Here is a 15,337-nt window from a genome sequence, read left to right on the forward strand (position 1 = left end):
GAGGTCGGAATCCAAGGCAGTCCGAGTCCAGAACCAGAAGAAGGTCCCAGGAGTCCAATCCACCCAGTAGCGAAAGGTCCGTTCGGTGTCCCAAGCAGATAACCATATCAATCAGAAGACGGTGCCCACCACTGACGAAGCAGCAGCAGCACAACAGTCATATACAGTCCACATCGAGGTCCTGTCTAGCCAGCAATCCAGCGTGGCATCCCAGGTCCGTTCCAGCAGTGAAGCAACGAGGAGACGAAAATGCAACGGTTGCAGTTCCAAAATGCATCTTTGCAACTATAGTGCAATTGTGAAATTGAAGAATCCTCCAAGTAGATTCAAATGTTTTGAATGTTAGCTCTTATTGATAAATTGTTAGATAAGAGTACCAAAACCAGAAAATTGCCTAGCTAGGAGGTTTAAAACCTGATTTAAATTTTTGTACATATTTTTGAAATCAGATAGATTCCAAGGCGGCCGGCGTATGTTAAAGCCAAATAATTGTAGCCACCCTAGTTCACTACTACTGGTCGCGTACTACTCGTCGAGATCAGAGTAGATCCCCTTTGTCTACTTAGGTAGATAAGGCACTCACAAGAAGGCCTTTCCGAACACTATTGTGTACTCCAGCTAGGTTCTCTTGAATCGTAGGTAGAAGAATAAAGCAGTTCCGATTCAACCACCGCCGCGCGTTTATCGCAATAAAACTTTACACAGAAAAAAAACCTGAGCTTTACATTTCATGTAAAGTTTGATTTCATGTAAAATTCAGTCATATGTGTTGTATATTATAAGGCAGCCCTGAAAAAAAACCATGCGTTTCTCATTCGGATCAATTTGTTGTATTTTTACATGACTTTTGCTTGAAACGATGTTTGGAATCAAAAACGTTGCAGTCGCACACAGGGTGTGTCTAAATGTTTGCCGATTTTTATAAAAATGAAAAGGGAAATTCTTTTAAAACTGCTTACAACAGATATAAACTATGCTGTATTGCCTTTTTGGGAAAAAATAACAAAATAGTATATTACTCGTTAAAATTTCATAAACTTTATTGGATAGAAGTGATATTTTGTTCAAAGCCACAGTTCACCTCCCGTATTCATTTTTTTTTTAAATATAAGAATAACTCTAACCGATATGGTTGATATGAAATCCTACAATTAAGAATGAACGGCACAAAAATTAGTCATACTTATGGTTTAAATAAAATATTGCAGAATAAGGTCAACAATTTTCTCAATTTGTTGTTACAAAATTTCAGCACAACAAACCTTTTTTTTCTTTTTATTATTGAATTAAAGTATTAACTTTTAAATTGAAATAAAATCAGGTTTATATATTTTTAAACAAGTGGATCGTGGGGAATTGTTTAATATTCAAACAAACAAATGACAAGTTTCATTACCCCTTCCACATATTCCATCACTTTGCAAAGAATATTTTAATGTACAACGAACAAATAACAAGTAATATTATTCAAAGAACACACTAGATAAACTTCGTGTTATGTTTTGGAAAAGAAATGAAAAACAAAATGTTTTCAAAATCATCCATCCAAAAAGTATTAACGGAACTACAAAAAAAATCAGATACACCCTGTAGCAGAATCGTTTCAGAAACAAACACCGAACAGCCGACTGGTAAGAAGCAAGTTGGATTTGATGCGCCAAGAAAATGCCGTTTCCAATCGGGAGCTCGTGGATTTCGGTTGTGTAAACCATTATGAGTATTTTTTTGATGATTGGCATGTTTTGTTACAAGGCTGATGGCTAGTAGTTGAGAAAACAATAATTCAAAAACTAAAAAGGAATAATGAGCCGGAACGGTTTCATTGTTATGGTCATGTAAATTCACAATGTCATTTTTTTCGTTTCGGGAATTTACATTACGTCATAAGTCATGTAAATTTAGTAGAAATAACTTGTTCCATTTATTTGCAGGTTATAACATGTAATTATTTAATACTGTGTAGTTTATTTTTTAACCCGCAATAAAGTGTGTTCTGGTTTTCTCAAAAGTACAAGTGTTTTTTCTAAGTGAACCTATCACACTCGCGAGTTTAGTGACCCCAATCAAAAATCCCCTGCATGCAGAAAATTAAAGTTCTGGACCACGACCAAACCCGGAATCGCCCTTATGTGCGCGAACAATGACAAAAATGACAAAAATGACAAAAATGACAAAAATGACAAAAATCACAAAAATCACAAAAATGACAAAAATGACAAAAATCACAAAAATCACAAAAATCACAAAAATGACAAAAATGACAAAAATGACAAAAATGACAAAAATGACAAAAATGACAATAATGACAAAAATGACAAAAATGACAAAAATGACAAAAATGACAAAAATGACAAAAATGACAAAAATGACAAAAATGACAAAAATGACAAAAATGACAAAAATGACAAAAATGACAAAAATGACAAAAATGACAAAAATGACAAAAATGACAAAAATGACAAAAATTACAAAAATTACAAAAATTACAAAAATGACAAAAATGACAAAAATGACAAAAATGACAAAAATGACAAAAATGACAAAAATGACAAAAATGACAAAAATGACAAAAATGACAAAAATGACAAAAATGACAAAAATGACAAAAATGACAAAAATGACAAAAATGACAAAAATGACAAAAATGACAAAAATGACAAAAATGACAAAAATGAAAAAATGACAAAAATGACAAAAAGGACAAAAATGATTAAAATAATGGCAAAAATATTTTTAGAAGATAAACTTTTGTATTGTTAGAGCCGATAAAAAGACATTTTTGGAGAGAAGGCTGCATCGAGCATTTAAGCAGTTTCACATAAAATACTTTAAACGGTTTTGTTTTGCTTTTGCAATTTTTTTAAATTACTAGGTCTTTGCTAATCCGGAGGACGCTGCCATGGTGAACAAGGAGCTGCAACCCGTCCTCAACGATCCGGATGTGGAACGTGTTCGTCGGTGAGTCTGAAAATTTACTTTCTATTGAATTTACTGCAAGCTAAACTGATATAAACTATGTATGTTCTTATGTCATCAGGGCCCACTTGAACGATCTGGAAAACATCTTGCCGTTCTTTCTGATCTGCTTCCTATACCTGTTAACCGGGCCGAATGTGACGTTAGCCAAGAATCTCATCCGGGCGGCAGCTTTTGGCCGGATTCTTCATTCGCTGGTGTACGCCGTGATCGTCATCCCTCAGCCAGCCCGATTGCTAAGCTTCTTGCTGACCCTGATCATTACCCTCTACATGCTCCTGCAGTGTGCGGTTTACTATTTTTAAGGTTTGTGGACTTTCCATTGAAATTACAGGTAAGATTTATGGTGAAAATAGTCTTAGGAAGCAAAATGGGTCAGTAAAAAAAGAAAAGGTTAGAGTATTATCGGTGGAATTGAATCAGTTAATTCGAAATCCAGTTTATTTGTATTCCTAGTAGCAGAAGGAAATCACTGAAATGGCTTCAAGGTTTTGCTTCTCATAGTGATTGTGAGAGTTATTCAGTGATTTCCAGTCGTCCGGTTCAATGAATCATCCTATGAAAGTTAGTAGTTTGTACGTGAGTCTTGTTGATCCGTAGTCAAATAGTTCTAGCGAGGCACTACTGTGATGACAAGAATGCGAACGTGTTTGGGAAAATGACTCAATTCCAGCGGCTTATTACACATTGTAAATTTTCCGGGTAAAACACATTTATCAGCTTCAGCGGGCGTTTTTATGAGGCATTTGAAATGACTCGAAAAATCCCCTTCTCTGGTCGTAATTATTTTGCATTACTAAAGGGTGCCTGTTCTTACGTCATGTCAAGTTTCATTAGAAGCGAAAGCACGGCAAACGGAATTATAATCTGATTGCTGGAAATGCGAATCACTTGATAATAATACAAACAACGCACATAAGAATGAGATCTTTTACGAAACTTTTTTTTCCAATTAAGTCAAGAGAGAGTGATATGTCGTACAAAAATCGATCCGGCATCCCACGCATAGAAAAATCCGCCCAATTTCGCATTTCTAAGGAAGCAAAAAATACAAAAAAAAAACGCAGCATGATTTCTCTCCCCTTTCCAAACGGAATCAAACAGCTTCAAGCATAGGACCTATATTTCAACGGTTGATGATTCACGAGTAAACACGTTGGCGCACGACCGACCCCGAATGCGGCGCTGCATCCTCGTGAAGGTAATTTCCTGTCGGCAGCTCTCAGCCCAGGAAAGAGATCATCATCAACAACAGAAAAAGAGAAGCCCAATCACGTCACAACATGACTCTAAATTTGGCAGCCCAATAAGACTAACAACAACAGTCGAACCAGAAATAGCCGCCGTTAGGGCGCATGCAATCCGTTGAAATTCTGGCTTCAGGGCTGCTGGTTGTTGCACAATGTGGAAATGGTTCGATTCGACCCCATCCATCCTCCCGGAGCGGTTTGTTTTTGTGTGCGGTTTTGCTATGGTGAGAGAGCGCATCAACAAATGGCAACACGTCACGTCATGCTCTGGAATGGCAAGAATTCACTGTCAAGATCAAAAAGGCGTAGGGGCGGAATTGTAGGGAATGACTGGTACTAATACTTCTTTGAAAGAAAGAGGAAAACCCGCAATGAACTGCTGCTCATTGAGGGGGCTGCTAGTTCATTTCCAGCGACAGGGTTGCCGTTTGAATGAGTTTTACATTCAACAGAACGAACAGCACATAGTCAGGGCGGGAAAAGTACCTCCAGAAAGAATCACACTGATTAGTAGGCACTGAAACGGCTAAATTGTGACGGTGGTTGACGCTGGACTCATTTCTATCCGGTTCGAGGAAACTGAATCCGCCAAGACTCGCTTAGGCTGGGTAGTTTCTGGTGGCAGAGGTTTGAATGCAAAACAATCTCGAGCCAGAGTGAACGTTTGCAGTTGTGCTCCGGATGAACACCTTGAAGACATTATCCGAGAATTCGTCTCGAGCGACACCATCGGCATTCAAGGTCAACTACGACCGGAATGCGAAGAGGACATGCGAGCGAGGAGGATTTTGGAGGAAACCACGGTACGAACTGCTTCCGGTAGAATTGAAACCGGATTGTTGTGGCGATCGGACAGCGTCAAGCTGCCAAACAGTTACCATATGGTGAAAAGACGAAATGATTGTTTGGAGAGGCGGTTGGCAAAAGATCCAGAGCTGAAAGCGAACATCACGAAGCAGATTCTCGAGTACCAACAACGTGGGTACGTGCACATAGCAACCGAACAAGAGCTCCGATCATCCAACCCAGACCGAACGTGGTACTTGCCCATAGGAATAGTTCGACACCCACGTAAACCTGGTAAAATCCGGGTCATTTGGGACGCAGCAGCGCGGGTGGATGGCGTGTCACTGAACTCTGCCCTCCTTAAAGGTCCAGACCTACTGACACCGTTATTGTCTGTGCTCTTCCGCTTTCAGAAACAGTTTGCTGTTGCCGGAGACATCACACTGATGTTTTACCAGCTGTTGATCTGTCCAGAAGATCGGCAGGCTCAAAGGTTCCTGTGGCGTTCAAGTCCTGAAGCAGAACCGGATGTGTACGTCATGGACGTGGCGACGTTCGGAGCAACCTGCTCCCCTTGCTCGGCGCAGTACGCAAAGAACCTCAACGCCAGAGAACACCAGGAGAAGTATCCCGATGCATCGGATGCAATCATCAACGGAACATACGTCGACGATTTTTTCGACAGTCGAGATACGGTGGCCGAGGTGGTCAAATTAGCACAGGATGTATCGATTGAGGACCGAGCAGCGTGTTTTGAAATACCATCGTGGCAATCCAATTCCCATGAAGTTCTTCGGCAGCTAGGCGGTAAGTTGGTCGAATCTGATAAGTGTTTTTCGGCAGTACAAACTGCATCGTCGACCGACCGAGTGCTCGGTATTGTATGGAAGTCCCACGAAGATATTTTTATATTTGATGCACAATTTCGAGAAGATTACGAAGCCGCAGAAATATCGATAATCCGAAAAGTGCAGAGCTCGGCGTTTCCCGATGTAGTAGAAGCTCTTCTCAAAACAACCGATCTTCCCGAACTATGCTAAAAGATACCGAAATCAAGTTCGCTAGCTAAATTGTCGATTTCTCTGGACGAAAATGGCATTCTGCGGGTCACAAGCAGGATCAACTCTTTGTATTACTCTGAAGATTTCCGGAACCCGATAATACTTCCAAGATCTGACCATGTCACAGCACTAATCGTATTGCGATATCACCAACGTTTTGGCCATGCCAACACAGAAACAGTTTTAAACGAACTCCAGCAGCGATTCTACATTCCGAAGTTCCGTGCCACAGTGAAGTCCATTTTGAAAACCTGTATGTGGTGCCGCTGGGTATGCCTGTTTACCTGTCTCAGCGTCAGGGCAATACATCTCGAGGTCGTCTATTCGCTGTCGACGGTGTCGTGCATCAGAGCGGTTCGCAGATTCGTAGCCAAAAGAGGTCCACCCCAACACTTCTTCAGCGACAACGGCACAAATTTTCGAGGGGCATCGAGAGAGCTTGTCAACGAGGTCAAAGCTATCAACCAGTGTGCAGCGAGGACCTTCATGAACGCTACCACCGAATGGCATTTCAATCCCCCCTCGACCCCTCACATGGGAGGGTTCTGGGAGCGTAAAGTAAGATCGGTCAAAGACGCATTGAAAAGCATAGCTCCTCGCAGCCCACTTGACGACGAAGAACTGATGACCCTTTTGGCTGAGGTTGAGATGATAGTGAACTCACACCCGTTAACATTCGTTCCACTTGATTCACCAAATGCTGAAGTGCTCACACCGAACAGTTTCCTGCTGATGAGTTCAAGCTTAAGTAATGCAGCGAAAGTGCCGATAGATGAACCAACGGCGCTGAATACGAATTGGAAGGTGATGGATTACATGCTGGATGAATTTTGGAAGCGATGGATTGCGAGCTATCTATCCAACCATAGCGCGCCGAACCAAGTGGTTTCATGATGTGAGACCCCTACGTGAAGAAGACCTAGTGGTAATAGTCGACGAAACAGTTCGGAACGGCTGTGTTGAAGGCGTTTCCTGGAGAAGATGGACAAGTTCAGCAGGTCGACGTAGCTACCAGCGTTGGGACACTTCGGCGTGGGGTAGTTGAGGTTGCATTGCTAGATGTATGTGAAGGTAAAGCCCCCTAAAGTGGGCGTTACGGGGTGGGGTGTTGCTACGGCCCTGAGTGGGTGAAATTAGGGGGAACATCAAACCCATCTCGTGCTAGATTAGCTTTTGACAGTTTGATAGATAGACAGGCGAGAAGAAAAAGAAGAAAAGAAAAAGTAAGAAAGTCGGAAAAAATTGAAAAAAAGTGCTTTGTTAGATTGGTTGGTGAAAATTATAGTTCTGCTTGAAATTGTATTCTCTCGTGCCAAAGTGCTGCATTTCCTTAGCTGAATTCGATGCTATTCTATCAAGGTCCCGATCAGTAGTTTGATTAACCATAAGTTGTAATATTATTCTCCAAATATCAAATACGATTTGCTAATTGAAGAAATGTGTTCCGATTAGGTCAAATTCACCGCCGTGAATTATCGTTCCCGGATAAATATAGTATTTGCGAAATATCTTGCTTTATAATCTCCGATTCAGATCGTAAGTAACCTTCTTTGTTATAAAAACGGAGGAAAGTAACTTTATCGTAACTTAACAGGAATCCGAATCCGGATCTGATTGTAGTAGAAGACTTATTTGTAAGTAATCTGGGTTTTATATTTGTAAACAACATTGTAAATCAACCAAAGAAGCTTTAGGTGACTCGAGTCACGTAAAAGTTACTCAGGAACTTCCATCGCCTTTCAAAAGGTTAAAACATCGATAACGGAACTTCTAAGCGCCTTTAACGTAACTTCCTTCAAGAAGGTCGGTTGTGTGCGCTAAGCGCTTTCTAAGATACTTCTAGGCATTTCAAGGAACTTGTTTAAGAATCCTAAGATACTTCTAAGTGTTTTAAGGAACTTATTTGGGAATTCTAAGCGACATGTCAAATATGTCTGTCAATTTTATGTCATGGTATTTGTTTTCTTTTTATCAGTACTCATGTTTAGAATGGAATTCAACGCAAAATGAAAATAAAAATCTAAGGCTGAAATAAATATGTAATAGAATTTTCTGGATTTTTAACATAGAAGTTTTTATATTTTCAGAGCCTTTTCATCATCCACCGCTGCGGAGAGTACCATCGCTTGCAGCCGGCGATTTGGAAATACATTGTGGTGCAGCTCAAGAAAACCATTTTCAGATGGGAAACCTCTGGAAATGCATTCCTCTCATAAAAACATCCGCGATCATCATATTTGCCAAGACCATCCTCACTACATGCATGCTACAACATCTAGTTGTTTCGGAAACATCGGATTTCTGCTGGAGGACTAGGCCACTGCCGTAGGTAAAAGTGACTTTTGTGTAATTATGTTAAAAAAAGCAATTTTTCTGAATAAACTTGTGATGATGAAATATTTGTAATTATATATTCATTTGGTGTACTGAAAGTCCTTCAACAACGAAATGTATAAACTCTCAAAAAACCCAATTTATCATCGCTCATACGCAAGTTAAAATAAAACTAGTTCAAATACTAATTTTTACAGTGGCAATAAACTATTGCTGGATTGGTCGTGAGGCTGGTGAGTTTCATTGCAACCTAGAGAGCAGAGGTTCAATTCTTTAAGCGTAAGTAGCTTTTGTAATCAAAGCAATATAATTGAAACCAATGAGATAGACCATGATAGACCGGCAACCTATCAATCTGACATCTGGTTGTCAGAGCAAAATGTCAATAGGATTTTTTTTCGGCGCGTAGAAGTTTTTTGACATTCTCTTAGAAGCTGAGTAGCGTTCTCTACAGACACCTAAACGAACTTGAAAGTAGCTCTAAGAACTTAAATTTTGGGCTGATTAGCATTCTCTTCAGACACAAACGAGAGCTGATTAAGCTTCTATGGAACCTTTTTAAGGGAATTCTGGTTGCTTGGGATGTTTCTTCAGGAAAGGCAGCAAATGCTTTTGGAGACATCCTTTCGCGTAAATTTTCTGGTTGCTGTAAAATATTCCTGTCCCGAATGCTGTCTGAAATCTGCCGTGGCGTAGGTTTCGTTGTCCATTACCACGCAATCAAACTTTGTCAACAGTGTCGTATACAGCTTCCGAGAGCTTGTTTTTGCCGTAAGGATTTGCTTTTCATTGCGACTAGCAGTCACTACCTTCTTACAAGTCGATAGTCCGGATCGTTATTAAGTTTCACCCAGGATTTTAGACGATATTCCCAACTTATTGGCGACATCTCGAACGGCGAGATTGGAGTTTCGCTTGAAAGTGCTAGCCACTCTTCTGTTCGTCCCTGCGGCTCCCGGATTTGGATTTACCCAGATCCCGGCTTTCCAGCTGTCAAAATACATTCTTCGAACACTTTTATTACTTTGGTGACGGTTGATTTCGCCACATTCAACGACGCATATACAAAATTCTGATTCGTAGCTCTTCTTGCTTGGACGCCATTTTGAAAACTAAAAACCTAATGTCAAAAGCCAAAAAAACATCGTTCTACACACACACACACACACACACCTACAAAATGAGGGGTGTCCAGGTTTTTTATATGAATGAATAAAAAATATACGGCGAATTTATCAAGTTGACCACTTTTTGGTCCGAACACCCTCTATGACTGATGGCATTTGATACTACAACTAGTCGACACTCGTAACGGATCAATAAAATATGGACGAGAACTATCAATCTTGCCATTTTCGAGCCACACAAATCACTTTTTTGACTTGTCGCAATCCGGCTCGAACGACCAAATGTCTTGTTCTACGAGGTTTCTCAAAGGCGTATCTTCTTCTAACACTCACTGTTAACTTGTCTAGCGTTTTATAGAGACCGCGTGACTTTGTCATTATTTCTGCTTTTTTTCTTTGTGGGCTCGAACTCGCAGACATCGGCTAAGAAGGAAACTGACTGACTTGGTGGGAACAGATAGGTATAATGGTGTTTATATTTCTTCGTAGATGCTGCTGCTTCGAATTAATGAGAGGAGCTTTTTCCTTTGCTTCAGGGTCATTCGCCAGGATCTGTCGAAGATTGTCGGCTAGGTCGCAGTCCAGGCGGGCTTGCTGGTGTATAAGACATTGCGTAAGGATGTGTTTGATGGTAATGTTTACGATGGGAGGTTCCTTTGTACCTATAAGATAGCCATGTGTCCTATGCGTTTTCGGGCTAGGGCTCTCCGCTCAAAGAATGAGTTCCGGTCGTCCCATGCATGTGCTGTTTTTGACCTCCCTCAGCTTGTTATCGGTGATGTTGTTCCAGGTGTGTGCCCAAGAGAGGAGCAGATGAGTTTTAAGCCAGTGGAAGGCATCTGAGGGAGGGATGGGCATATTGAGGGGTTTTAGCTGACTACCGTTGAAAGCAAGTCGATCTGCTGCTTCGTTGCCGGGAATCTTGGAGTGACCAGGAATCCATCACAGTGTTATTTTCTTCGCAGCTGCAATGTTGGAAATGGCAGTGATCCAAGGGTGTTTGGTGTTGGCTGCCTGGACAGTTCTCAGCAAGCTTGAAGAGTCGGAGAAAATGACTGCGCCGGTAGATGGGCAGAGGTTTTGGGTTATTTCTCAGCCACCACAAGCTACTTTTAGGATGGCGAAAGCTTCAGAGCTGAAAACTACGCCATCTTTTCTACTTTACGACAAATTTTTTCGGCACAAATTTTGAAATCGTCACAATCCCTCTCGTTTCTTCAGCACGATTTGTGAAAACTTCCACAAATTGTGGCTGAAGTATGTTCGACACACGAGATTCTCTATCACATAACGTTGTCATGGTTTGAAACCTTTGGTTGAGTCACTGCCAAGACTCCCCCAATTCTTGGGTCGGCTTTTCGAAATTAACACTACAAGGAAACGCTAGATAATTAAGTTTCGAGCTTTGCTCACCCATTTTATTCCGCTTCTTCAACGGTACGAAAAGGCACTTGTCGAGTAATCTGCCTAAAGCAGTTTGCGGGCTAAGGTCGCAAATCCGTGTCTCCGTAACTTAGGTGGCTTTAAGCAGTCTCATATGGCACTAATGGATGGTACGCGGCACGTCGGTGACTTAGTGGTGGTAAGTTACGCCGCCCCCGAGTCAGCGGGCCGTTCACGTTATGGGTGGAAGCTCAAATCGACGTTCAGGTTAGCTGCCTTGGAAACGATTACCTGAACTCAAAGTAAATGTCCAGGTGATAGAGGGAACAAAATGGCGGCAATGCATTAGGTCGGGCACACGAATGGTGTTCCGGATCTTGGGTTATCTGGTGGATTTCTTCACACAAACCAACGAGCTTGTTGCACTCTTTCCCGTAGTTGACCATAGCTTACGTCGGACTTTTCTCACGGGTTTTGCATGGTTTCTGCAATGCGGAACGAATTGTACTCGGACGTTTTAGCTTACCGTAGTACACGCTTGGAGATACAACTTAAAAATGACCATTTTGTTGAGCGTTCCGTACCCGGAACTTTACCCTTCTTGCCCCTCTATCCCTGTCTCCTGCTTCCCCTCAGCAAAAAAGCCTCCACGATCTGCTGGCGTGTTCAACCCTGACTCCATAGGCGTGACAGGGGCTGCCACCTGGTGCTGTGTGCCAATATCCTTGTGCGCATATGTTGGTTGGCTGCGTTCGAGGCTTTTTTGGGTTGAAGGCAGGTCCGCTCCACTCTACACTCAATCACCAGCACTTCCTCGACATTTACATTTACGCGACGAATCTTGACAATCTTGGCTAGAACTTTCCCCTGGTTACAGGTTGTGAAGCAAACATATCAAAGTCAGTATTCAGAGATGTAGAGTTTAAGATTATAGACGTCAAGATTTTCGTAGATATCTTATGATATAATTTCACAGCTCCTTAACCCTACGTAAATTCATCTTTCCAAATCGGTGATTTATTCTCTAAGCTCTCTTCGTCCTATTCTATGCTCCTTTGCATTTAAAATTATCAAAATTCAGAAATTTGTTAAAACAAAATTGAAAAACAGTATGGCAAAAATTGAGAAATTAAGACCAAACAGGGTAAAGAAGCCGACCCTTAAAAAGCAAATAAAAATTCAACAAAACAGTTCGTAATATTATTTTTATTTTTAACCAGCACCACTGTAAACCCCAAACCAGCTGAGAAGTTCATCCGGCCGACGCACACAGCAAAAATCTAAAAGCTTCCCTTATTTGTTGGCAGGAAACCCGTGTAGACGCCAACAGGAAATCGATCTCCTCTGCTCTCGACCTCAGCTAATGTTATTTTTTGTCGCTTACATCCAAGCATCCTAAAGATAGAGCACCTACGTCACGGTACCTATTAACGGAACGATGACGTACCCACTCTCGTCGAATGTGTAGTCGAGGTCCAGCCAGCCAGACGCAGACGTAGCCCTATAAATGTGTGTAGGTATTTTTTCCTAGTAAGTTTGGAAGTACCTCGAAAAGGAGAGCGACTCTCCTCGTTCGAGTGAATGAATCGGTCCCCACTCAGGCGTGTAGCCATTGAAGAAACAGTCGATGCACATGTTTGGATTTGAGCAAAACATCTATATAGGCAAGCATCCCGCTAAGGCCGGAGTTGAGTCTCGTTCTGACCTAGAACCGAGTTGGACGCGCGCGCTTGGTCTTAAAGTTTTCCCTTGGTAGTGTCTTCCGGTGTGCGTTGTTTGATTTTCTGATGAAAGAGTGTCACGCGGGTGAATCATAACTAGTTTAGTGGTGTGAAGCAAGAAGAAAGGTTTATGCGAGTTCCGGGTTATTTCGGGAAGAAAATGAATGCCCCGAAGACGTTGGTTTATCTTATCTGTCGAGGCAAGTTATTAGCAGTCGACCGGGTGTCACGGATGTTTGATCGGTGAATGGAACCACCTGAGGCCGGCAACTTCTTGTCGACAGGGAGATAAATCACTGGCTTTCGGTGGATGATCAACGGTGTGGTGCATCAGTTCCAGTAGTGAAATCGCGATGAAATTGTTGTGCAAAATGGTGAAATAGGCTTCTCCACAATGTTTAACCAATGAGTCAAACTTTGGTGATTGGAGCGGTGAGCTAATAAGCACGCTGATGATTCATGGCCTATTCCTATGAATTCCCGGAGCAGCGTTATGAATCACTCACTCGTGGTGGAATGGTATGCTCTGGGTCTATATCTGTCGGACACAATCGGATTGATAATCGGTTTCAGGAGGTTATCAGCGGAAACGTGACATTCTGTAGCAAACCGGATGGCCAACAAGATTGAACACAAGTGATATTGATGTGACCAAACAAAGAATGCCAAGTTGTTATCAGGATCATTTCGAACCGTAGCAAATTGTCGCGCAGATCGACTGCGAAAAGGCCAGCAAACTTTCAACGCCTACTGATTTTCCAATCACATTAGGAAACGATGATGACGGTGTAGCTGAATGTATTTGTGTTTCCGGAACTGTTGCCGTCAACTTCGACGCAATTTTGCTTAGCTGAAAAAAAAACAACCCTTAAACCAACAACTCGTAGCGATGCTTGTTGCCACCAAGTTGCATCATTCAAAAGTGTGCTGTAGCTTCGAGTCAAACATTAACTCAATGGCCAGTCAGTCATTCAGTCAGTCAATCAATGGTGTCATACTGCTAGCGAATGACGTCAATTCGGTCGTTTCCATGGAGAACCTACAAAGGCCAGAGCGCCTACTTAGATGAGGGGATTTTCCACTATTAGCCACTATTGATCGACAAACGCTCTCCCTTGGCGCTCTATCGCTCCGTTTCTTTCTTGAAAGCGATTCCATTTACTTAACGCCGCCAAGTTCGCGAAATTTCTATTCCAATGTCCCCTCATTGTTAATTGGTATGCATGCCGTCTCCAACAACTATAATACTCCACCTTGATGGCTTTATCTCTCTAATGCTAGGGTTATGTATGTTCGCTCTGGAAATCCCAATGACGCACAATCATCTGGAATTTCCGCTTCAATCTGCTTCGACGGCCAAATTCTTCAACCCGTTCCCAAGCTTTCCTTCAAACTTAAAAGAAAAACAACAACATCAATGATCCCAAACAGATTCACCAGCTCTCCAAATCACTCCCAAATTTCGCAAACCTGTAAAATTCCAATTGAAAACAAAGGCAACAATCCAAACTTTTCGAGTCAGTGAACAACAGAAAACCGAACGGAGAAATAAAAAAAAACACACGCGGCACCGACGACGACAAACAAGCTCGGACACGTTCCGCCGCAACTTGTGCAAGTCATGGCTAAAGTTAGCCTTAACCTTTCCCGCTTGTTTTCACGGTACCGAATCCGAGGGGAGCGAGCGAGATGCACACAGCGCAGAAAATTCCCCGACAATCGTGTTTATTCCACGTGTTTTTCCTTTCTCCAACAAACAACACTGACACACAAACAACAACACAAGCGTCCGTAGCACTTTTCACTCCCCATGTCACCTCCCGTTTTCCACTGATCCCTCTGTTTTACCTTGTCTTTCATTCAAAAGTTCCGCAATTTCACTCGAACAAGTAGAAAAAAACGCGCCGGTCTTTTCCACAAATGACAGAAAACTCTCTTTCTGTTATTTAATTTCTCTCTCTTTTTTCTTTGTAAATGTGTTCGTTTCTAACGAGTTCGAACATTCACGCGAACTGTGCGATAAAGTTCATCTTAATATTATAGTTCGAACGAATCCAGTTTATGATGATTCACTTTTGGGCGCAATTCCGTGGAAATGTTTCCGATGAATCAGCACCTCTTTAATTGGAATTGTTTTGTTGGTTCCGTTTCTACAGACTTTTTGCTGACGCATCGTGATTCAAGCGTTTATCTTGTTCCAATTCCAAGCATCTTTATGTTTTGGTGGTCACGCAAGGCGCTGAGCTGTTAAACTGCAGTAAAATTCAACCGAGTAGCCATGAACGTGTTGCTCAACAACTTGTTATACAGTAGCTGAAAACTTAGTTTTATAACAGTTTTGGTAAAAGCCTGCAAGCAAACTAAAAAGCTCGTTATCTGTGAAAACAGAAAAATGAAATGACTGCTTCTTAATGGGAAATTTGAATCTGAATCTGAATTCTAAAATCTAAATTTTTACATTGAATCTAAAGTCTGGATACGAATTTTGAAAATGAATCTGAAATTCGAATCTGAATTCTGAATCTCGATTCTTATCCGAATTCTGAATCTCGATTCTGAATCGGAAGTTCCGATCCAAAAACTGCATTCCAAATCTGAATTTAGAATCTGATTACTGACTCTGAATTTTGACTCTGAACTCTTAAGTTGAATTCTGAATCTTATTTTTGTATAGAAATTTTGAACCTGAAATTGAACTT

At 41.5% G+C, this 15,337-nt stretch overlaps 1 protein-coding gene across 1 annotated transcript; it reads left to right on the forward strand.

The window, feature by feature from the left end:
- The first annotated feature begins 859 nt into the window (after positions 1-859).
- Positions 860-8,268, forward strand: LOC129756452 (microsomal glutathione S-transferase 1-like). Its single transcript, XM_055753331.1, has 4 exons — positions 860-895; positions 2,873-2,958; positions 3,038-3,282; positions 8,161-8,268. The coding sequence occupies exons 1-3, from the start codon at positions 860-862 to the stop codon at positions 3,279-3,281; spliced, it is 366 nt and encodes a 121-aa protein (XP_055609306.1). The 3' UTR covers position 3,282; positions 8,161-8,268.
- Positions 8,269-15,337: the final 7,069 nt, after the last annotated feature.

The sequence above is a fragment of the Uranotaenia lowii genome, chromosome 3 (assembly GCF_029784155.1).
Source record: "Uranotaenia lowii strain MFRU-FL chromosome 3, ASM2978415v1, whole genome shotgun sequence".
In the NCBI taxonomy this organism is placed as follows: Eukaryota; Metazoa; Arthropoda; class Insecta; order Diptera; family Culicidae; genus Uranotaenia; species Uranotaenia lowii.

Bases quoted from the DNA above. Each gene is read 5' to 3' on its own strand.
- LOC129756452 (XM_055753331.1), top strand. From the start codon at position 860: ATGTTTGGAATCAAAAACGTTGCAGTCGCACACAGG. The intron at 896-2,872 runs GTGTGTCTAAAT...TTAAATTACTAG, and splicing joins ACGTTGCAGTCGCACACAGG to GTCTTTGCTAATCCGGAGGA. The intron at 2,959-3,037 runs GTGAGTCTGAAA...TTATGTCATCAG, and splicing joins GATGTGGAACGTGTTCGTCG to GGCCCACTTGAACGATCTGG.